The 24,517-nt window shown below is 51.3% G+C and overlaps 1 protein-coding gene and 1 long non-coding RNA gene across 6 annotated transcripts in view; one reads left to right on the forward strand and one right to left on the reverse strand.

The window, feature by feature from the left end:
* LMF1 (lipase maturation factor 1) overlaps positions 1-4,907 on the forward strand; it is an 88,803-nt gene extending 83,896 nt beyond the window's left edge. For all 4 annotated transcript variants that reach the window (XM_047781030.1, XM_047781029.1, XM_047781031.1 and 1 more), the window contains 5 exons: positions 2,916-3,099; positions 3,490-3,643; positions 3,758-3,941; positions 4,311-4,423; positions 4,684-4,907. In XM_047781030.1, coding sequence (XP_047636986.1) covers positions 2,916-3,099; positions 3,490-3,643; positions 3,758-3,941; positions 4,311-4,423; positions 4,684-4,858 — 810 coding nt within the window. In that variant the 3' untranslated portion in view covers positions 4,859-4,907. The remainder of the gene's footprint in view (positions 1-2,915; positions 3,100-3,489; positions 3,644-3,757; positions 3,942-4,310; positions 4,424-4,683) is intronic.
* On the reverse strand, positions 4,163-23,820 carry LOC125127657 (uncharacterized). 2 transcript variants are annotated; one of them, XR_007135018.1, is made up of 5 exons: positions 23,644-23,820; positions 22,302-22,429; positions 7,812-7,873; positions 6,471-6,627; positions 4,163-4,312 (listed from the first exon to the last, which is right to left on the reverse strand). It is a non-coding gene; the product is annotated as an uncharacterized LOC125127657 (long non-coding RNA). The 2 variants fall into 2 exon arrangements; XR_007135017.1 differs by lacking the exon at positions 23,644-23,820 and having other exon boundaries at positions 22,302-23,474.
* Positions 23,821-24,517: the final 697 nt, after the last annotated feature.

The following is a 24,517-nucleotide window of genomic DNA, read 5'->3' on the forward strand; positions in this document are numbered from 1 at the left end:
TTTGCCCATTTTTTAATTGGGCTATTGTTTTGGCTCTTGAGTTGTATAAGTTGTTTGTATATTTTAGAGATTAAGCTCTTGTCAGCTGCATCGTTTGAAACTATTTTCTCCCACTCTGTAAGTTGTCTTTTTGGGTTTTTTGTTGTTTTTTTTTTTTTAATGGTTTCCTTAGCTGTGCAAAAGCTTGTCAGTTTGATTAGGTCCCATTGGTTTATTTTTGGTTTCATTTCTGTTGCTTTGGGAGACTGGCCTGAGAAAACATTGTAAGGTTGGTATCAGAGAATGTTCCGCCTGTGTTCTCTTCCAGGAGTTTGATGGTGTCTTGTCTTACGTTTAAGTCTTTAAGCCATTTTGAGTTTATTTTTGTGCATGGTGTGAGGGTGTGTTCCAGTTTCATTGATTTATATGCAGCTGTCCAGTTTTCCCAGCACCCCTTGCTATAAAGACTGTCTTTTTATATTCTTGCCTCTTTTGTTGAAGATTAATTGACTGTAGGTGTCTGGGTTTATTTCTGGGTTCTCTATTCTGTTCCATTTGTCTATGTGTCTGTTTTGGTACCAGTACCACACTGTCTTGATGACCGTGGCTTTGTAATATTGTCTGAAGTTTGGAAGAGTTATGCCTCCTGCTTGCTTTTTTGTTTTGTTTTGTTTTTTTTCCCCTCAGGATTGCTTTGGCAATTCTGGGTCTTCTATGGTTCCATAAAAATTTTCGGATTGTTTGTTTAGTTCTGTGAAAAATGTCATGGGTGATTTGATAGGGATTGCATTGAATATAGTAGATGCTTTGGGTAGGATGGCTGTTTTTGAAATATTAATTTTTCCAACCCAGGAGTATGGAATATATTTCCATTTCTTTGAATCCTCTTTAATTTCCTTGATTAATGTTTTATAGTTCTCAGCATAGACATCTCCTCCTTGATCAGGCTTATTCCCAGGTATTTGATTTGGCTGGGGAGGATTTTAAAAGACACTGTATTTTTGTATTTCTTTTCTAATATTTCATTGTTCATGTACAGAAATGCGACCGATTTCTGAATGTTAATCTTCTGCCACTTGCTGAATGTGTTGATCAGTTAAGAGTAGTTTTGGGGTGGAGTCTGTAGGGTTTTCCATGTAGGGTATCATGTCATCTGCATGTGGTGACAGTTTTACCTCTTCTCTTCCAATTTGGCCCTTTCACTTCTTCTGTCTGTCCTACGGCTGCGGCCAGGACGCCCGTACTCTGTTGAGTAGCAGTGCTGAGAGTGAGCATCCTCGTTTTGCTCCACATTTGAGCGGAAGGGCTTCCAGCTTTTCTCCATTGAGCATGACATTGGCTTGGGTCTGTTTTACTTCTGATTCATCCTTGGAAACAAGAAAGAGCCAAATGTGCACAGGCCTGGGTCTCACCCTGGTGGCCTGCCCTGCAGCCCTTTGTCCCCTGAGGCCGCGGTATCTTTCTGCCTCAAGTGTGTCCATTCTCTTTACCTCATTCTTGTCCTGGCAGGTCCATGGACTCTGCTGAATCATTTTCCCGTTTGCACCACACTCTGGAGGGTTTCTCAAGTCCATCTTGCAAATCACTAGTTCAGACTCGAGCACCATCCATTCTACTTTTCACCTGTCAAGGTTTTAATGTTGGGTGTGTTACACACGTGCGTGTAGGTGAACAGGTGCCGCTTACTGACCGGGCCCTTCAAATTGGCAGCCCCTTACCTGGGTTTCTCGGGCGTCTCCAGGGCTCTGTCCTCCCGCCGTGGTCCCCAGGAAGCTCACCTGGGTTTATCGCTCCTGCCGGGCCCAGGGCCTATGGGAAACTGTGCACAGCTGGCCCTGGCGTCCCCGGGGCTCCATGATGAGGGGCGCCCGGAGCAGGGAGGGGGTTATGAGCCCAGCAGCCTCTCTTCTTCTCAGGTGGAGACAACCCACAGCCCATTCCTGCCCACGCCCTTGACCACAGGGTCAAAGTAAGGAGAAAGTGCTGTTTCCACGTCACTAAAACAAGTCCAGGGGTTGCCAGAAGGAACTTTCCAGAAGTTCTGGAAGGAACTTTCCAGAAGTTGGCTTCAGGATGCAGTCTGGTGACACGCTGGGCAGACAGGCTGGGTGAGCAGAACCCCCTGCTGTTACCTGCATCATGGCCTCAGTTCTTACCAGTCATCTGGTTGGCGCCAACTCTAGACAGACGAGCCCATTGGGACCAGGCACGTTTGGGCTTCCTGGACCCTGAGTCGTCCAGGCTCCCCCAGACCCTCAGCGCATCCAGCTGGGCCCCTCGAGGCCTCTGAGGAGGGGCAGTGACCCACCTCTTAGGCAGCCGCCCAGCAGATGCCCAGGGCTGGTCCCACCCTCACACCACCACGGCGGGAAACGGCTCTGTCAGAGCCGCAGCCGAGCCAAGGTCGCCCGTGTAGGCTGCCGGGGAGCCCTCCCTGCTGGTCCCAGAGGACGGGCTCGTGTGAGGTCATCGGGTGTGGAGGACAGGGCAGCAGACAGGCCCCCTGGCCACCTCCCGGGGACCTGGCCGGGGCCGCGGAGTCGGGCAAGGGCAGCACCAGATGCCCTCCCTCGCCTGGCTTGTCCCGAGCCCTCGCCAGGTGAGGGACGCACTGCAGGGTCCGGGGACTGGTCCTGGCCCGGACACTTGGGGGGCGGTCGAGCCAGCCAGCTGGAGTCCTGGAGCTTGTTGCTGGCAGTCACCCGAACAGCGACCACACACAAACCTGTCATCCTCCGGTCGTGTAGCTCAGAGCCCCCGCGGCCGCCACTGCAGCTCCAGGCAGCCTCAGAGGCCTGAGTCCAGTGTCGGCGGGCGGGGTCCTTACCAGCAGCTCTGGGGGAGGAGTCTGGGCGTCGCCGTGGAGCATGGGAAATACAGCAGCAGGAGGGGTCCCCCTCCACCCCGCCTGGGCTCAGGCACCGCGTGTCCCCCAGGTGGTTCTCATCATCAGCGGGAACCTGAGCTTCCTCAACTGGCTGACCATCGTGCCCAGCCTCGCCTGCTTCGACGACGCCACCCTGGCATTCCTGTTTCCCTCGGGGCCCGGGGGCCTGAAGGACCGAGTCCTGAAGATGCAGGAGGAGGAGGCCCGGGGGCCCAGGGCCGTGTGGACATACGGTGGGTGACACCTGAAGGTGGACGTGGCTGGGCAGCAGGCTGGCCTCCATGTCTGGTGCTGGTCAACCCTCGAGCGGATGGCGGCCAGCCGTCTTCTCTCCCCGACAGCCCAGGAGACGGCCTGGGCCATGACTCCCATCTGCTTGACAGGGACCGCGTGTCCTGGTCCCCAGGGAGGGATGCACAGTGACTTCAGACACGGCTGCTCTTGGCCAGGACGCGGGGGAGCTGTGGTGACAGCGTCCACCTCGGCTGGGACGTGTCCTTGGAGAGAAGGGGGCTATGGGGCATCTCCCCCACCTCCCACCAGGGCCAGGGGCACCTCCCTCGGGGCCATGTGGAGGCCAGCCTGGGGACAGGAGCCCACCCAGCACCCATCCCTCTTGGCAGGCTGCATGGCACGGCGCCTGGTCAACCTGGCGATGGGCGTGCTGATCGCTGGGCTCAGCGTCCCCGTGGTCCTCAACTTGCTGAGCCCCCGGCAGGTCATGAACAGCTCCTTCCACCCGCTCCGCATCGTCAACACGTACGGGGCCTTTGGCAGGTACCTGGGGCTGGCGGAGAGGGGATGTGGCGGTGGGGCAGCCCCAGCCTCCCCTGCTGGGAGGGGGGTGGCGGGGGAGGCACAGCACTAACTACGTGCCCACCGCCCCCCCAGCATCACCAAGGAGCGCACAGAGATCATCCTGCAGGGCACGGCCAGCCCCAACACCAGCGCGCCTGATGCCGAGTGGAAGGACTATGAGTTCAAGTGCAAGCCCGGCGACCTGAGGCGGCGGCCATGCCTCATCTCCCCGTACCACTACCGCCTGGACTGGCTCATGTGGTTCGCCGCCTTCCAGGTAAGGCCCTCAGTGGGGACGCGGGCTGGTGGGGATGGGACAATGCCCAGGATTCCTGCTAGGAATCTTCCAGGCTCGTTCAAGGAGCTGCAGGTGCCAAGGCCTCACGGATGGGGGCCGAGGCAGGCGTGGCTACCACCAGGGCAGCCAGCGTCCCCAGCACTTGCTCGGGCTGGAGCGCCTGCAGGACGGTCACCCTCCCATTCTGCCCAGGAGGACAGCCTCCCAGCGGCTTGGCCTCTCACCTGAGATCCTGCTGGACTGAAGAGCGGTGGGAGCCATTGGGCACGTGTCCAGGGGGCCGAGTTGGCAGCAGTGGCAGGCGGCCAGCTGTCTCCACAGCCACTGCCCTGTCCTCTTCTCCCACAGACCTATGAGCACAACGAATGGATCATCCACCTGGCGGGCAAGCTCCTGGCCAACGACGCCCAGGCCCTGTCCCTGCTGGGCATCAACCCCTTCGAGGGCACGGCCCCTCCCAGGTCAGACGCCCTCACAAACAGGACCCTTCCCCACCTGCCGGCTGAGCCTCCACCCCCGACCCTGGAGATGTGCAGGACAGCAGGGGCCACAGGCCCTGCTCCCCGCCCCTGCCATCATCTGCTCAGGGCCCCAGCTCCCCCAGGGCCTCCCTCTGAGGGGTCCTAGTGCAGGGCCACAGCCCCCCTGGAGTGAAGACCCGGGTCCCTGAGCCCAGGGCCGTCTGGGGGGCTCGGGCTGACCGGCTGCCATCGCCCTGCAGGTTGGTCCGGGGAGAGCACTACAGGTACAAGTTCAGCCGCCCGGGGGGCCAGCACGCCGCCGAGGGCAAGTGGTGGATCCGGAAGAGGCTGGGACCCTACTTCCCGCCGCTCCGCCTCCAGGACCTGAAGGGCTACTTCAAGTCACGGGAGTGGCCGGAGCCGGAACCGAAGTGAGAGGCGGCCCAGGGCTTGTGCACCGAGCAATAAAGTGGGAAAGACGGTGGGCTGCCTGCTCTGAGTGGTGAGTGGGGTCTCCGCCCAGACGTCCAGAGAAGCAGACCCGGAGAGGAGGGTGGCTGCTGGCCGCCCAGGGGGCCTGGGGGCTTTCCTGTCTCCCCAGAGTGGGTCCCTGCAGTTCCCGGCACCAGGCCCTCCAGACACCAGCACCCCAGTGTTGCTCCCAGCCCTGGTCTGTCCCAGAAAGAGCTGCCCGGGGCGGGAACTGTCCACAGCCCAGCCCACTGTGTACCCGATGTGGCCGCAGGGAAGCCCTGGCCCCTCCTCAGAACCCTCTGCCCCCACGCACGCGGCTCCACAGTGACCGGTGCACGGACGGCCGCCGTCCCACGGGCCCTGCGCAAGGCACGGCCTCTCCTCTGTGACCTTCTCCCCCAGTCTCATGCCTGGAGCCTCCTGCTCCCGAACCTGGGGCCGGGGGGTCCCTAGGGCAGCAGTGCTGAGGCCCGGTCACCACAGGCTGAACTGGATTAATGGTGTGCTGCTTGGTGACCCTCCCGAGTGCTGCAGTGACAACTAGGGTGCAGCCCAGGACTGCAAAGGCCTGACATTGGCTGTGAGGGACGGATTCCCACCACCCTCACCTTCCAGAGCACCAGCTGCACTGTGGGGGGTCCCAGCGGGAACGGTGGTTCGGGCCAGGAGGCCAGGTTGAGGTGGGCACAAGGGTGGGTCTGTGTGGAGCCCCACCACCACCCGTCTGGGGGGCCAGCCGGCCCAGGAGGCAACAGAGAGGCCGTGTTCCTGCTCACGGGCAAACAGACGCCCTGTGTCTGGCGGGACAGCCGGGGCCTCAGACTCAGAGCCTGGAGCCAGCAAGTCTGCCCACCACAGCCGTGTGGGGCTCCTGCCAGCTTGCCGTGTCTGGGCAGCCCTTCCCAGGGGTGGGGGGGTGGCCCTAAGGGCCCTGCCCATGGGTGGGGGTACCAGAGGCGCCCCTGTGGGGCCCAGGACGGACAGGGGCCTGAGGAAACGTTGCATCCTGGCTTGGGGCAGCCCCCCCAGCCTGGAACCACAGGTGGACTCCCTGCCAGGAGCCAGGGTGGGTCCACACCCGCCCTTCCCACCACCCCCCACCTTCTGGTCTCCCTGCCACCCAGGGCTCAGGCAGGGGCGGTTCCTGAAACTCAGCACCCCCTGGGGTGGGCTCCTTCCCAGAGCCCTAGTCTAGTCACGGCCCCCAAGGCTCCTGGAACCCCCAGACATGTCCAGAAGGCAGTGCTTAGACCAATGAGCTCAGCAGGGGTCGGGGGAGCCTGTGGCAGGAATGACACGGGAGGCCCTGAGCCCATCACGGGGACCCCAGGAACAAGGCGGCCTCTACACCTCCTGGGATAGGACAGTGTCCTCTCACCCTGGGGGATGTCCTAGGTGACCCCAGGTCCACCCCTCTGCCAGAACAGCCCCAGCCCTACTCCTAGAGTCTGTCCTGAGACCCCCAGCCTCCTCCACTCGGCTCTCCCACGGCCCCACCTCACTGGGCGTGAACCGAGTGTCCCCACCTATCACCCAGCCCCTTCCCCGCATCCCCTCCATCCCACACACTCACCAGCCATGTTGGGCCGCAGGGCTTTGCGTGGCCGCTCCGGTGCCCACGGCCCTCAGGGCCGCCTTTCTTGCCTCTGCTGGACCCCAGGCTGCTCCTGGTCACACCCAGGCTGGCAGGGAGATGAGCCTGGCCCCTCATCGCCAGATGCGCGCTTGACCTGATGGACGAGAAAGGCCCAGATGCCTGCGCAGCTCCGCCCACGCTGCCTGCGTCAGGATGGTTGGCTGTTCCTTGTGGGGAGGGGGTGGCAGGGACACCTGGTGGGGCCTTGGCTCACCCCTCCCAGCAGCTGTGTCTGGACACATCGTCCAGCTGGCAGTGCAGACACGTGTTGGAAAAGGAACATCCCTCAGGCTCAGGCCGCCACCTTCTAAAACCAGAAGTCACACTGACGCACCCGGGGAAGAGACCACAGGGTCTCAGACCACAGGACGGCGCCCACTCGCAGGGGACCTGGCCTTGGGGCGGCGCTCCCTGCCCTGCCCAAGGGGTTGGGGATCTCAGGTCTGTTCTTCCCACCAGCTCTCCCTTGAGCCAACGACAGACACCCTGGAAACCAGCGCCTGGCAAGCTGGCCACTGCTGAGACCCCCACCGTCTGGTAGCTTCTCCCCTGCAGCGCACTCTGCCCGCGGCTGTCACACGTCCGACGGGGGTCGGCCTAACAGTGACAGCAACGGGCGAGACCCTCTAAGCTGCAGAGGTGCCCCCTCTCTGCCGCTCCTCCTCGAAGGCCCCCCACTCAGCCCTCTTGCTCTAGAAAGGGGCTCAGGCCGTCCGGAGCTGCAGGCTCAGCCGGAGGCTGGCTCGGAGAAGACCCAGCACCTCCTTCTTGCTCCAGGATGGGGCGAGGGGCTTGGGCACAGGGCTTGTCCCTGTGAGGAGGGCACAAGCCTCTGGGCATCTTCCCTTCACCAAACGGTCCCCACTCAGCTGATGTACTGCATCTTCGGCACCTGCCGAGGCCGAGCCCCCCCTCCTCACCACCTCGGCCTCATCAGCCCCCCTGTGGGGCGTCCTTGGTCCCGGGCCCTCCTCTCCCTGGGCTCCTCACCGCACAGCTTTCACCAGAGGTTTCACACCCTTTGGTCACCACCTCTGGTGCAACAGGGTCAGGGCACCCCTGGCCTGGGGGCCTTGCAGCAGCATGAAGCTCTCCAGACCCGTGCTGCTGGGTGCAGGCATGTTCCGGTTATTAGAACTGGTCCCAAAGATGCAGAAAACCTGAGAGGCTGTTGAAGACTCTGCTGCCCTCGTGGTTGTGCACAGCGTCCCCCACAACGTCTGGCGCCCCCGCTCCCGCCCCCATGGGGCGAGGGCCCTTCTCCCTCCCTGTGTTCACCTGGGCTTTCTCTCGTCTTCTCATCAGCCTGCTGAGCGCCCCAGCTTCACTGCTTCAGACAACTGCTGGGGAGACAGGATGGGATGAGGATGGCGGGGGAAGGACTGGAGCTCAGCTTCTCAGAAAAGCAACAAAATTACAACCAACTGCTGAAGAGCCTTCAACAAAACAGACTGGAAACTGAAAGACATCTCACTCTAGGACACACAGGCCTCGCGGAGATGGTAGGAGGCAGGATTACGCAATATAAGCAACACCGCACTTGTCAGGTGGGCAGCCCAGACTGGAAAGTAACTGAGCCCCATGCCCAGGGACCTGGCGTCAGGAGGAGGAGCCCCCGGGGCATTGGGTGTGGAGGGGCAGCAGGGCGTGTGCACAGGAGCGCCCCCGGGACTGGGGGACACGGAGACTCCACGCTGGAAAGGCCCACACAGGCCTTCCTGGGCACTGGGTCCCAGGGCCAAGCAGAGACGCCCCAGGAATCCGGGTCAGACCTGCCTGAGGTCCCTGGAGGATCTCCTGGGAAACGGGGTGACCGTGGCTTACCGTGGGGGAAGGTCTAAGGTCGCGGGCACAGTCATCAGCATGACCTCCTCTAGAGGGGGCCGTTTTGGAAAAACTGGGCCCCACCCATCAGCAAACGGGCTGCCTAAGGACCCGCTGCAATCCCGCCATCCCACAGCCACCTCTAATCCCAGCCGGAGCCAGAGCCCCACCCACCAGAGGGACAGGAATCGGCGCCACCCACCAGGGGGCAGGCGGCAGTCCCTCCCTTCAGGAAGCCTACAGCAAGCCCCCCCACCCACGTCAGCCACACGGCAGGGGGCCGACACCAGAAGCAAGAGAGGCGACAACCCCACTGTCGGCAGAAAGGAGAGCGCACCCAAAATCTATACACGGTGAAAAGGCAGAGAATTGTGCCTGAGCTAAGGGAACAAGGAGAACCAAAAAAAACAGCTAAATGAGGTGGAGATTACGAACCTCCATGAAAAAGACTCTAGACCGATGACAGTAAAGACGACTCAAGATCTCGAAAATAAACTGGAGGCAAAGCCGATAAATTACAAGAAACAACGAACAAAGAAAAAGAAGATTTAAAAAACAGAAAAGCAGAGATGGGAGTGCCCCCCCTCCCAAAAAAGCAGAGATAAACACCACAATCACCAAATGAAAAATTCACTGGGAGGAGCCCACAGCAGAGCCCACGAGGCGGACGCCCGCAGCGGAAACCCCTGACACAGGACAGAATACAGACAACAGGATGAGAGGAGGTGAGGACAGCCCCAGGGACCTCTGGGACGTTAAGGCACCAACACGCGTGAGATGGGGCTGCCGGGACGAGGGGAGGGAGAGGCCCGGAGAAAAGCCCCGAGGAGGGAGCAGCGAACACTTCCCTAACGTGGGGAAGGAATGGCTCACTCGGCTCCAGGAACCACAGCGAGGGCCACGTCAGGTGAACCCAAGGAGGAACACCCTGAGACACACATCAATCAAAATTAAAGACAGAGAGAAAATACTGGAAGCAGCCGGAGAAAAGAAACAACGCACAGGGGGACCCCGGTGAGGCCACGGGCTGACTGCTCAGCAGGCCTCTGCAGGCCAGAAGGGAGCAGCCCGACACACGCAACGTGACGAGAGGAAAAAGCCTCCGACCCAGAACACGCTGCCCAGCAAGGCCCTCATTCAGCTCTGAAGGCGAGGTCAGAAGTGTCACACACCAGCCAAAACGGAGAGAATCCAGCCCCCCCAAGCCAGCCCTACAACAGATTCTAAAGGAGCGTCTCTAGGGGGAAAAGAAAAGGCCCCAACGAGAAAGAAAACAGGAGAAATGACAAGGCTCACTGGTGGCAGGAAATCACCCACACTCAAGTCGCCACCAACCCAGAAACCGTGAGCAGGGGAGATCACAAAGGCAGGACACTGGACACGCGTCTGCAACTGAGAGACCAATAGTTTAAAACCACATACACACACACTGTCTCTTCCAATATCAAAACCTTATGGTAACTGCAAACCAAAAATCTACAACAGATACACAAATAAGAAAAGGCAATCCAAACAGAACACCTTAAGATAAACCACAAGAGAAGGAAAGAAAAAAGACCAACAAAAGCAAATCCAAAACAATAAAATGCCAATAAGAACATACATATCAAACATTATTTTAAATGTAAATGCACAAAACGCTGCAACCAAAAGATACAAACTGGCTGTATGGATACAAAAACAAGACCCACGTACACGCCGTCTTCACGAGACCCACGTCACTTCTAGGGACACACACAAATTGAAAGTGAGAGGATGGAAGAAAACATTCCCTGCAAACGGAAATCAAAAGCAAGCTGGAGCTGCAATTCTCCTATCAGACAAAGTGGATCTTAAAGAATATTCTGAGAGACAGAGGAGGACATTACACAGTGATCAAAGGATCAACCCAAGAAGAGGACGTAACACCTGCAAATCTCCACGCACCCAACACAGGATCAGCTCAGTGCATAAGGCAACTGCTGACAACCTTAAAAGGAGCAACTGACGATGACAGCATGATAGCGGGGACTTGAACACCCCCTTACAGCAACGCACAGCTCATCCAGACGGGAGACGAACAAGGAAACACAGGCCTTAAACAATGCCTTACACCAGATGGACTTGACAGATGTTTAGAGAACATTCCATCCCAAAGCAGCAGAAAACACGTTCTTCTCAAGTGCACGTGGAACATTCTCTAGGATAGATCACACTCTGGGCCACAAATCAAGCCTCAGTAAATTTAAGAAAAGTAAAATGCCAAGCGTCTTTCCTGACCACAATGCCACATGACCGGAAAGGAACAAGAAAAAAACAGCACAAGACAAACGTGGAGACTAAACAATACCCTGCTAAACAGCCAGTGGATCACTGAAGCAATCAAAGAGGAAATCCAAAAAATACCTGGAGGAGTTCCTGTTGTGGTGCAGTGGTTCCAAGCTTGGCTAGTGTCCATGAGGTTGCAGGTTCGATCCCTGGCCTCACTCAGTGGGTTAAGGATCCAGCGTTGCTGTGAGCTGTGCTGTAGGTCGCAGACTCAGCATGAATCCTGTGTGGCTGTGGCTGTGGCATCGGCAGACAGCTAAAGCTCCGATTCGACCCCTAGCCCAGGCACGTCTATATGCTGTGGGTGCAGCCCTAAAAAGACCAAAAAATAAAAATAAAAACTTCAAACCCAAGTCCAGGACCAGATGGCTTCACAGGCGAATTCTATCAAACATTTAGACAAGCGTTAACACCTATCCTTCTGAAATTATTCCAAAAAATTGCAGAGGAAGGGACACTCCCAAACCCATTCTATGAGGCCACCATCTCCCTGATACCAAAACCAGACAAAGGTACCACAAAAAATAAAATTACAGGCCAGTATCACTGATGAACATAGCTGCAAAATCTTCAACAAAATACTGGAAAACTGAATCCAACAGTACATCAAAAGGATTTTACACCATGATCAAGTTGGATGCATCCCAGGGATGCAAGGATTTTCAGTATGCCTAAATCAGTGTGATACACCACATTAACACACTGAAGAATAAAACCCCTATGATCCTCTCAATAGATGCAGAAAAAGCTTTTGACAAAATCCAACAACCATTTCTGATAAAAACCTTCCAGAAAGTGGGCAGAGAGGGAACCTACCTCAACATGATAAAGGCCATATACGACAAACCCACAGCGAACATCGTTCTCAATGGTGAAAAGCTGAAAGAATTCCCGCTATGATCAGGAGCAAAGACAAGGATGTCCACTCTCACCACTTTTATTCAACATAGTTTTGAAAGTCCTGGTCACGGCAGTCAGATATGAGACAAGGCATCCACACGGGAAAGGAAGAAATGACACTATCACTGTTTGCTTGCAGATGATATGATACTGTATCTAGAAAATCCTAAAGACACTACCAGAAAACTGTCAGAGCTCATGGCTGAATGTGCAAAATTAATACACAGAAACTGACTGCATTTCTATATGCTAATGATGAAAAATCAGAAAGAGAAATTAGGAAAACAATCCCATGTATCATAGCATCAAAAAGAATTTAAAAGGAGTTCCCGTCATGGCTCAGTGTCTAACAAATCCCACTAGGAACCATGAGGTTGCGGGTTCGATCCCTGGCCTTGCTCAGTGGGTTAAGGATCCGGCGTTGCCGTGAGCTGTGGCGTAGGTTGCAGACGCGGCTCGATCCCGCGTGGCTGTGGCTCCGGTGTAGGCAGTGACTACAGCTCCGATTAGACCCCTAGCCTGGGAACCTCCATATGCCGCAGGAGCGGCCCAAGAGATGGCAAAACAACAACAACAACAACAAAAAGAATTAAAAACCTAGGAATAGACCTACCTAAAGAGACAAAAGATCTATACTCTGAAAACTGTAAGATGCTGATGAAAGAAATCAAAGATGACACAGATGGAAAGATACACCATGTTCTTGGATTGGGAGAACCAACATTGTCAAAATGACTGTGCTATACAAGGCAATCTACAGATTCAGTGCAATCCCTATCAAATTACCAATAGCATTTTCCACAGAACTCGAACAAAATATTTTAAAGTTTGGGAGCACAAAAGAAACCAGAAAATAGCCAAAGCCATCCTGAGAAAGAAAAATGGAGCTAGAGGAACCAGGATCCCTGGCTTCAAACTATAGCTCAAAGCTACAGTCATCAAAACTGTGTGGCACCAGCACAAAGACAGAAATATAGATCAGTGGAACAGGATAGAAAGCCCAGAATTAAACCCATGCACCTACGGTCAACTCATCTGTGATGAAGGAGAAATATACAATGGAGAAAAGAGTCCCTTCAACAAGTGGTGCTGGGCAAACTGGACAACTGCATATAAAAGAATGAAATCAGATCACTTCCTAACACCATACACATCATTAAACTCCAAATGGATTAAAGACTTAAATATAAGACTGGATACTAAAAAACTTAGAGGAAAACATAGGCCAAACACTCTCTGACATAAACCACAGCAATATCTTCTCAGGTCCACCACTTAGAGCAATGACAGTAAAAACAAAAACAAATGGGACCTAATTAAACTTAAAAGGTTTTGCAGAGCAAAGGAAACCGTAAACAAAACAAAGAGACAACCCACAGAAAGGGAGAAAATATTTGCAAATGAAGAACTGACAAGGGATATCTCCAAAACAGATAAACACCTCCTTATAGCTCAATGCCAAAAGATGCACAACCCCGTCAAAAAAATGGGCAAAAGGTATAAACAGACAATTATCCAAAGAAGACATACTGATGGCCAAAACACACATGAAAAGATGTTCCACATCAGTAATTATTAGAAAAATATCAAAACTATTACGTGGTACCACCTTCCCACCAGCCAGAATGGCCATCATCAAAGTCTACAAACAATAAATGCTGCGAGGGTGTGGAGAAAAGGGAACCCTCTCACACTGTTGGTGGGAATGTAAATTGGTGCAGCCACAATGGAAAACACTATGGAGATTCCTCAAAAAACTAAAAATAAAATTACCATTGGACCCAGCAGTCCCACTCCTGGGCACCTATCCAGAGGAAGCCATGACTCAAAAAGACACATGTACCTCAGTGTTCACTGCAGCACTACATACAAAAGCCAAGACATGAAACAACCTAAATGTCCATCGACAGAGGAGTGGATCAAGAAGATGTGGTACAAACACACAATAGAATATTACTCAGCCATGACAAGGAATGAAATAATGGCATTTGCAGCAGCAAAGATGGACCTAGAAATTATGCTCAGTGAAGTTAGACAGTAACACAAACGTCACGTGCTATCACTTATATGTGGAATCTTAAAAAAGGACACAATGAACTTATGTGCAGAACAGAAACTGACCCACAGAGTTTGAAAAGCTTATGGTTGGTGACTAACGGAGACAGGCTGGGGGTGAGGGATGGGCTGGGGTTTGGGATGGAAACGCTGTAAGACTGGGTTGTGATGACACGTACAACGATAATAAAATTAACTGCGTTTCTTTAAAGAAACTGCCCCCTTCCACATCCTGCTACACACACATACGTGCTGTCATTCCTCCTCCCGCCCTTTCCAGGTGTCCCCTTTCTTCTCAGCCTGCAGACTGACTCTGTTTCTTCCTATCCCTTCTCCTAATCCCTAGAAAATGCAGTTAAGGACCCCACACAACCGAGCGGCTGCCCCTGAGGCCATGCTGGCCACTGTGGGCTTTGTCTGTGACTTCTAGGGATTTCCTCCTAACATGTGGAACAACAGAGGTGGGGGGTTGAATGTCCAGATGGGGCTTCTCCTGTGGCACAGTGCGTTAAGGGCCTGGGTCATTGCCTATGGTGCAGGTTCCATCCCCTGACCTGGAACTCCCCCACGTTGCAGGTGTGGGGAAAAAACATGAAAAGAAAAAAAAAAAAAACCATTTGAGAAAAATATTGAACCAGATGGCCTTGTTCCTGAATTCTCCCAAGAATTTAAAGACAAATTAACAATGCTTTCCAAATTCTTCCCAAAAAATCAGAAGAAGGACACTTCCTGACTCATCCTATAAAGCCAGTGTTATCTTGGTAACAAAGCCAGACAAAGGCACCAGTATCCTTTATGAGTAGAGACACAAAAATCCCCAACAAAATACTAGCGAAACAAATCTATCAGCATAGATTATATGCCATGATGGAGGAGAATTTATCCCAGAACGCCAGAGGCATCCAACACAAGAAAATCAGTGCAATGCACATTAACAGAATGCAGGGCCAGGGGAAAAAAACGATCATCCCAACTGATGCAGAAGAATCATCTGAGGACTATCCAACAGAGTTCCCATCGTGGCTCAGCAGAAACGAATCTGACTAGCATCTATGAGGTTGCAGGTTCGATTCCTGGCCTCGCTCAGTGGTTAAGGATCCTGCGTTACCATGAGCTGTAGCGTAGGTCACAGATGCTGCTCGGATCCCGCACTGCTGTGGCTGTGGTGGAGGCCGGCAGCTACAGCTCCGATTCCGCCCCTAGCCTGGGACCCTCCATGTGCCATGGGTGCAGCCCTAAAAAAGATGAAAGAAAAAAAAATCCAACACCTTCTTACTAAGCATCAAAGGGAACTTCCTCAACATAATAAGAGGCATTGAGGAAAAACCCACAGCTCGCATCATACTTAGCGGTGAAAGACTTACGACTTTCTCCCTGTGACCAGAACCAGGCTGTTCATGTTCAGCACTGCTGTTCAACACTGTACTGCAGGCCCAGCCAAAAAAAGTAATTCAAAGGCTTTGAAGTTATCAGGGAATAAGTAAAACTATAATGAGCCACAAAAAACTACTGGAGCGAATAAACTCATCCAGCAAAGGTGCAGGTACAGGATTGACATACAAAAGTCATATTTGTTTCTATACCAGCAATGAATCTGAAAAAGAAACTAAGGAAACAAATACCATTTATAATAGCATCCAAAAGAATAAAATACCCCAGAGTAAATTTTATCGAGGAAGTGAGCAACTTGTACACTAAAAAGTATAAAAACATCACTGAGAGAAATCAAAGACCTAAATAAGGTGCCCAGGCGTCTGTCTGTGTCCGTGGATTTGCTGGCTTAACACTGTTAAGATGACAATACTTAACAAGTATCTAGAGTCTACAGAATCTCTATCAAGGAGTTCCCATCATGGGGCAGTGGAAACGAATCCAACTAAGAACCATGAGGTTGCAGGTTCGATTCCTGGCCTCACTCAGCAGATTAGGGATACGGCGTTGCCATGAGCTGTGGTACAGGTTACAGAATCAGCTTGGATCCCACGTTGCTGTGGCACAGCCAGCAGCTACAGCTCCGATTCGAACCCTAGCCTGGAACCTCCATATGCCACGGGTGAGGCCCTAAAAAAAAGGCCTCATGAGTTCCCATCATGGCTCGGTGGTTCAACTAGGGACCATGAGGTTACGGGTTCGATCTCTGGCCTTGCTCAGTGGGTTAAGGATCAGCGTTGCTGTGAGCTGTGGTGTAGGTTGCAGACGTGGCTCGGATCCCGCGTTACTGTGGCTGTGGTGTAGGCCAGCAGCAACAGCTCTGATTGGACCCCTACCTGGGAACCTCCATATGCCGTGGGAGTGGCCCTAGAAAATGCAAAAAGACAAAAATGCAAAAAAAAAAAGAGAGATCTCTATCAAAATTCTAAAATTCCAGTGGCCTTGGGAGTTCCTATTGTGACTCAGCAGGTTAAGAACCTGACTAGGATCCATGAGGATGTGGGTTCGATCCCTGGCCTCACTCAGTGGGTTAAGGATCTTGCGTTGACACATAGGTTGCACGTGCAGGTCAGATGTGGTGTTGCTATGGCTGTGGTGTAGGCCAGCAGATGGCAGCACCAATTCAATCCCTAGCCTGGGACCTTCCATATGCCACAGGTGCAGCCTAAAAAAAGAAAAACCAATGGTGCTTTTTGTAGAAATATAAAGGCCACTTCTCAAATCCATATAGAATTGCAGGGAGCCCCACATAATGAAAACAAGCTTGAAAAGGAAGGTTGAAGGACTCACACTTCCAGTTTTGACTCCTACAGTAATCAAAACTGGTAGTGGCGGAGTTCCCGTCATGGCTCAGTGATTAACAAATCTGACTGGGAACCATGAGGTTGCGGGTTTGATCCCAGGCCTTGCTCAGTGGGTTAAGGATCCAGCGTTGCCATGAGCTGGATCCTACAGCAGGTTGCAGAGGAGGCTCGGATCCTGCGTTGCTGTGGCCGTGATGTAGGCTTGGTAGCTATAGCTCCAATTCGACGCCTAGCCTATGAACCTCCATATGCTGCGGGTGCGGCCCTAGAAAAAGCAAAAAGACAAAACAAAACAAAAGAAACTGGTAGTGGCACAGGATGGACATATAGGCCAATACAAGAGAACAGAGCCTAGAGAGAAACCCTCCCATGCATGGTCAAATGGCCATAGACCAATCAATGGAAAAAGGAGAGTCCTTTCAGATGGTGCTGAGAAAATGGATGTGAGTCTAAAGAAGGAGATTGGCTAACTAAAGAGATGAAAGACATGCTAAGAACTATAAAATATGAATAAAGAAGTTGAAGATGACTCAAAGAAATGGAAAGATATCCCATACTCTTGGACTGGAAGAACTAATATTAAAATGGCCATACTACTCGAGCAATCTACAGATTTAATTTGATCCCTATCAAATTATCCATGACATTTTTCACAAAACTGGAAAAAATAATCCTAAAATTTATATAGACCTACAAAAGACCCAGAATTGCCAGAGCAACACTAAGGAAAAAGAACGAAGTATAAGGCATAATCCTCCCTGACTTCAGACAATACTACAAAGCTATGGTAACCAAAACAGCATGGTAACGGCAAAAAACAGACATATGGATCAATGGAAAAAACAGAATCCAGAAGTAAACCCACATATCAATCTTCAAGGAAGGAGGCAAGAATATACAGTGGGAAAAAGACAGTCTCTTCAGCAAGTGGTGGTGGGAAACGTGTACAGCTGCTGTAAACCACACCCTCACACCATACACAAAAATAAACTCAAAATGGTTTAAAGACTTAACAATAAGATACGACACCATAAAACTCTCAGAAGAGGACACAGGCAAAACATTCTCTGACACAAATCATACCTGTGTTTTCTTAGATCAGTTTCCCAAGGCAATAGAAATAAAAGCAAAAATAAACAAATGGGACCTAATCAAACTTACAAGCTTCTGTACAGCAAAGAAAACCATTAACAAAATGAAGAGACAAACTAGTCTGGGAGAAAATGATGCGACTGACAAGGGCTTTATGTCCAACATACATAAACAGCTCATAGCAATCGAAAAACGGGCAGACCTAAGTAGATACTTCTCCGAATAAGACAGGCACATGGAAACATTGCTAATTATTAAAGAAATGGAAATCAAAATTACAACGAGGTGCCACCTCACACCAGTCAGAATGGCCATCATTAAAACGTCTACAAATAAAAAATGCTGGAGAGGGTGTGGAGAAAAGGGACCCGCCTGCACTGCTGCTGGGAATGTAAGCTGGTGCAGTCACTACAGAAAACAGTATGGAGATGCCTCAAAAACCCAAAAATAGGAGTTTCCACTGTGAGGCAACCAGATCAGTGGCAACTTGGGAGTGCTGGGATGCAGGTTCGATCCCCAGCCCAGCACAGCAGGTTAAGGATCTGGCATTGCCATAGCTGCGGCTTAGGTCATAACTGAAACTCGGATCTGATCCCTGGCCCGAGGAGCTCCACATGCCAGGCGACAGCCCAAAAAAAAAGGAAAAAAATAAAAATAGAATTGCCTTACGACTTAGCAATCCCACTCCTGGGCATATATCTGGACAAAGCTATAAATCAAAAAGATACATTTACTTCTATATTCATAGCATCATTATTCACAATAGTCAAGACATGGAAACAACCTAAATGTCCTTTGACAGATGAATGGATAAAGACATGGTATGCGCGCGCGCGCACACACACACACACACACACACACACACACACACACACATACTGGAGTACTATTTGGCCATAGGGAATGAAATGATGCAATCTGCAACAACATGGATAGACGCAGAGATTACATACTAAGTCACGTCAGAAGGAGACAAATGCCATATGATAGCACTTACCTGTGGAATCTCTTGGTTGCACACATCTATGAAACAGAAACAGATTCACAGACATGGAGAACAGACTTGGGGCTGCCATAAGTGAGAGGGGTCAGGGGAAGGATGGATTGGGAGTCTGGGATTAGTGGATACAAACTAGTACATATAGGATGGAAAAACAACAAGATTACATATCATTTTTGAAAAATATATATCACTTTACTGTAAAGCTGAATCATTTTGCTGTACAGCAGAACACTGTAAATCAACTATACCTCAATAAAATAATCAAATTTGTAAAACAAATTCTTTTTTTTTTTTTGTCTTTTTGCCATTTCTTGGGCCGCTCTCACGGCATATGGAGGTTCCCAGGCTAGAGGTCAAATTGGAGCTATAGCTGCCAGCCTACACCAGAGCCACAGCAACGCAGGATCTAAGCCGCGTCTGCAATCTATACCACAGCTCACGGCAATGCCAGATCCTTAACCCACAGAGCAAGGCCAGGGATCGAACCCACAACCTCATGGTTCCTAGTCGGATTGGTTACCCACTGCACCATGACGGGAACTCCGTAAAACAAATTCTTAATGAGGTTAGGCCCTCATCTCACACCATATTCAAAAACTTGCTCAAGGAGTTCCAGTTGTGGCACAGCTGAAACAAATCTGACTAGGAACCATGAGGCTGTGGGTTCAATCCCCGGCCTCACTCCATGGGTTAAGGATCCGGCATTGCCTTGAGGTGTGATGTAGGCTGCAGATGTGGCTCAGATCCTGCGTGGCTGTGGTGTAGGCCAGAAGCTGTAGCTCCGATTCACCCTTTAGCCTGGGAACCTCCATATGCTGCAGGTGTGGCCCTAAAAAGCAAAGAAAAAAACAAAACTTATTCAAAACGGATGAAAGACCTAAACACAACTCTTGAAAGAAACAGGTTGTTCTTCAGAACCGTGGATTTGGCAGTGGATTCTCTGGTGTGACATCAACAGTAAGAGCAACAACAACAAAAGCCCCACATAAACCAGACTTCATCAAATTCAAAACTTTTGTCCATCTAAGTAAGGACACCATCAAGGATCTGGCATTGCCACAGCTGTGGCACAGGCCACAACTGTGGCATGGGTTTGATCCCTGGTCCAGGAACTTCCACATGCTGAGGGTGCAGCCAAAAATAAAGACACTACCAACGTGGAGAAATGACCAGAAGAAAATTCTTACAAGTCATGTATCTCCTAAGACTCTAGTATCTAGAATACATAAAGAACTCTTAAAACTAAGCAACAAAAAGACAAACACCCCAGTTCGAAATGATCTGAGTGGACATTTCTCCAAGGAAGACATACAAATGGCCAACAAGCAAGCATATAAAAAGATGCTCAAAATTCTTAATCATGGAAATGCCCACAAAAACCACAGTGAGATGCCACTTCATAGCCACCAGGAAAGCTACTAATTTTTTTAACAGAAAAAAAGTGTTGGCAAGCACGTAGAGAAATCAGAATCTTTGTACACTGTAATGGGTAATGCAGAATGGTGTGGCTGCTATGGTGAAATCTAGCAGCAACTCACAGAGTTCAATGTCGTATCAATTACCATGTGATCTGGCATTCTGTTTCTGGGAATCCATCTAAAAGAACTAAAATCAGAGACTCCACAGACACCGGCACACCACGGTCACAGCGTTACAGACACTTGTATGCCACCGTCACAGCATTATTCCTCACATTAGCCAAAAGGTGGAAAACCACAGATGCCTACCAAAGATAAATGGACAAACAAAACATACAAGGGAATATTATTCAGCCACAAAAAAAAAGAATAGAGTAACAGCACACACTACACTGTGGATAAATCTCGAAAACATTAAGCCCAGTAAAATCAGTCAGATACAAAAAGCCTCCTAGAGGAGTTCCCGTCGTGGCGCAGTGGTTAACAAATCCGACTGGGAACCATGAGGTTGCAGGTTTGATCCCTGGACTTGCTCAGTGGGTTAAGGATCCAGCGTTGCCGTGAACTGTGGTGTAGGTCGCAGACTCGGCTTGGATCCTGCATTGCTGTGGCTATGGTGTAGGCCAATGACTCGGCTTGGATCCTGCATTGCTGTGGCTGTGGTGTAGGCCAGTGGCTACAGCTCCAATTCGACCCCTGGCCTAGGAACCTCCATATGCTGTGGGTGCGGCCCTAGAAAAGGCAAAAAGACAGAAAAAAGAAGCCTCCTAGAACGGGTCAATGGAACAATACAGAACGCTCACTAGTGGCTGCCGGAGGCGGAGGGGAGAGGAGAATGGGGCTGATCACTAACAATGGAGTGTTCTCTTTTGAGGTAATAAAATGTTTTGGAACCAGACAGAGGTGACGATGGTACAACACTAATATGCCAAATGGCAGTTTGCTCACTGTAAAAAAATGGTTTTTCATGTTAATTTCATCTCAATGCAAAAAAAATACCCCCCACCCCCAAAAAGTCTAAGTGTCCTGAGACCTGGACCTCCCGCCCCAGGGGCTGGGAGACACCTGCGGCCCAGATCTGCACAAGCAGTCAGGTGACACAGATCAAGGCTTGGTCGAGGCCTCAGGCTGGGTTCACTTAAGGCAGAAGGAAACAGGAGGCAGAGATTAGCCACAGGGTGGAGGCGTCACCGAGCACGAGTCCTGCGTCCTACGTCCCGCCCGACCACCTCGGGCCCATCCCACACCATAAACTGAGGCTCCTTGTTGGTCCTAACGCAGGCGACCCTGCCATGCTGCCTTCACACATACTTTGTTCTTTACAAATGACGCAGCCCTGCATCCAGCAAGTGCGTCGGCACGACCGGGCAGCACCCTCTGCTCACTTTAGGTCTCCAGGCCACATGGCATTCATTAAAAACTGAAAAAAATGGAAACACTGCATTTTTATGGTATTGGGTGATCAGTGATTTTTGATATCACTACTGTAATTGTTCTGGGCACCAGGAACTACACCCATAAGACTACGAACTTGGGCCTTCCCCTGGTGGCTCAGCGGTAATGAACCTGATTAGTATCCATGAGGACATGGGTTCAATCCCTGGCCTTGCTGAGTGAGTTAAGGATCTGGCGTGGCCATGACCTTTGGTGTAGGTCACAGATGCAGCTCAGATCTGGCGTGGCTGTGGCTGTGGTGTGGGCCGGCAGGTGTAGTTCCAATTCGACCCCTAGCTGGGAACCTCCATGTGCCGCAGGCGCAGCTATAAAAAAGCACAAACTTAATGGAAAATCGTGTGAGTTCTAACTGCTCCAGAGACCAGCCATGCCCCCGCTTCTCTTCAGGGCTCCCTATTCCCTGAGACAAAACAATACTGGTGTTGGGCCAATTAAGAATGCTGCACTGGCCTCTTAAGTGTTCACGTAAAAGGAAGAATTGCACATCTCTCTCTTTAAATCAAAAGCTAAATAAAAATGATTAAATTTCATGTTGAAAGTCAGGACAGGCCAAAAGCTAGTTATCTTGCACCAAACAGCTAAGCTGTGAGGGAAATTAAAAGCTTCCCCTGTGGCACAACCGGATCTGCGGCGGCCCTGGAGCACAGGACGCGGGGTGGACCCCGGCCCAGCACATTGGCTTAAAGGATCCAGGGTTGCCACACATTCAGCGTAGGTCTCAACTGTGGCTCAGATCTGATCCCTGACCCAGGAACTCCACAGGCCTCTGGGCAGCCAAAAAATAATAATAATAAATTAAAAATGAAAGTGCTGCTCCAATGAACGCACAAATGATAAGAATGTGAAACAGCCTCACTGCTGACATGCAGAACGTTTTAGTGGCCTGGGCTGAAGGTTGTCCGCTCCGGTTCTGACACTCGCCACCTACCTCTACAGCGATGAAGTCATGTGCTACTGAAGCAGCTAAGCTTCAACTCACCTAAAAGGAGGTGGGGGTGAGGTCAGGAGTGAGGCCTCTGCGCCAGGGAAAACCGGCCGAAGGGGTCTTCAGAGCGTCGGATGCTTCCACGAGAAGACTTCGTGGCCCCAGTGCTTGCATCTCCTTGTCTGGAAAAGCAGTGAAATGCCCAGTGGTAGCATCTGCTCCCTGTGACAAACAGTGACTTTCCCGAGACCAGCAGCAAGCCCCTGCCAAAATGGGTGCCTGACCGCACGCACCCTCACCAGAATCCTCCGTGTATTCACCCCACCCCTGAACTCTCTGGGGCATTTTCTCAGAGCCATCGGAACGGCTGTCTCTCGGGCTTTAGTCCTCATTTTGCCCCAAATAAAACTTAACTCACGACTCTCACGCTGCACCTTTTTCAGGTGGCAGTTTTGACGACCTCGAAGGGCCCATGGCAGACGTCTCTCCTTCGCCTGAACTTTACAAGGAATCAGAGCCTGGGTACCGGCAGGAGCCCCTTGCACCTGCCCACCTCACTGGGGGTCGAAACAAATTTGGGTGTGTCCTTCTTGTTTCTCAGATTTCCTGTGTTGGTTTATGATCCCGGGTTTACCAGGCACCTGGTGTCCCAGTTAAAAGGTACCGGGCAGGGGGCCTAGTTGAAAGACACCAGGAAAATACCCACAGAGATGACAGACATTGGGGCGGGGGAAGCTGGCTGGAAGATGCTGATGGGTAATGCCCACGCAGTCAAAAGGCGCTGGGGTGGCGGCTGGCTGAGGGGGACCAGGGTTTGGTCAGTTGAAGGAGGCTGATTGGCCTGGGCTGAGGGGTCAGGTAAGAGACTGATCTGATGCTTTGCCTCAATTTGGCTGCCTGAATAGAATCTGTTGGGATAAAAGTGAAGACAGCACATGAGAGCTTCTGCTCCCAAGAAGAGGAACAAGACCCTCCTGGTCAGTTACAGCTTTCGCAGGCAACCGCGAAATTACAGGAGTGGTGGAGGCAGAGGACTCATACCCTGCAGCGTCTCCGAGGGAAACCCACTCATCAGAGAAGGACTTGCTCATCCAGGGGATCACTCCTAAGAACTGATCCATCAGTAATCTGAGTACCCACAGTGATCTAAGATCACCCAAGGGAGAAACCGAGCCACGTGAGAGGGCAGACGATGAGGCTGACACCCAGAGTCGAGCCCACAAGCAACACACTGCTCACCACAGTTTCATTAGCAAATGTTTACCCCCAGTAGAGTCAGCTTAAAACGGGAAACAGTCTCTCAAACACAGAGGAGGATCACAAAACTAACCTCCAACATACACCCCAGCCAGATTCATGTACGCTACTTCAGGCGCGCCTATTTCCAAGCACCTACCTAATTATATGAAGAGATCTCCACTTAAAATGGCCAAATTGGGGTTCTCTGGATATCCCAAAATTGGTATTTCTGCACAAACAGAAAAGGCTGGCCAAAAGATCAAACAGACCAAATGCAATTCTTACTTTAATTGGGATTTAGATGCCTCTAAAAGAGGAAATGATAGAGCACCTTCTTTGCAGGAAACAACAAGCAACTGCTGAAACTCTGTCAGAACGTGAAAGAGCCGCTGGCACTGGCACTGCCCTCCCTCGGCACCTCGTCTGCCGTCTCAGCTGCCTGGCGCGGACACTACCTCTTTTTCTCTTCTGACTCTTACACCTCCTCCTGCTCCCTCTTCCCCAGTAAAGAAGGATAAAAAAATCAGAAGTGATTACAGCTCCCTCCAAGGAGAAACCTATTGCAGACAGGGCTGAACTCTGCCCAAGCAGAACTCAGGGCCTTAGATAAGGAGTTTCCTGATCAAAGTCTGGATCCACTGGGATCTGCTAAGGAATCTGAGTTAACCATCTGTTTGTACAAGCCCAGGTTTTCAGATCTGTGTCAGTTAATACAGCTATTAGTGGCATTCCTGCTATATATATATATATATATAGCACCATGGATTAAGGATCTGGCATTGCCACAGCTAGTTGACGAATCCTAGTCAGGTTCGTTAACCACTGAGCCACAAAGAAAATTCCTCCTGAATCATTCTCTAACCACCAAGACGGTCCTTTCCTGAACTCTGACTGTTTAGAAGGCTCAGATGAGGGTTTCGCTACTCCAGTCAAAAGACAATCTAGGTTGGTCCATGTTACACACAGACCCCTGTTACACTGGCTGACCAACTTTTCAAAACCATTAAAAAGAACGAAAAAGGGACATCTAC

This window comes from Phacochoerus africanus, chromosome 5 (genome assembly GCF_016906955.1).
Source record: "Phacochoerus africanus isolate WHEZ1 chromosome 5, ROS_Pafr_v1, whole genome shotgun sequence".
Taxonomy (NCBI): domain Eukaryota; kingdom Metazoa; phylum Chordata; class Mammalia; order Artiodactyla; family Suidae; genus Phacochoerus; species Phacochoerus africanus.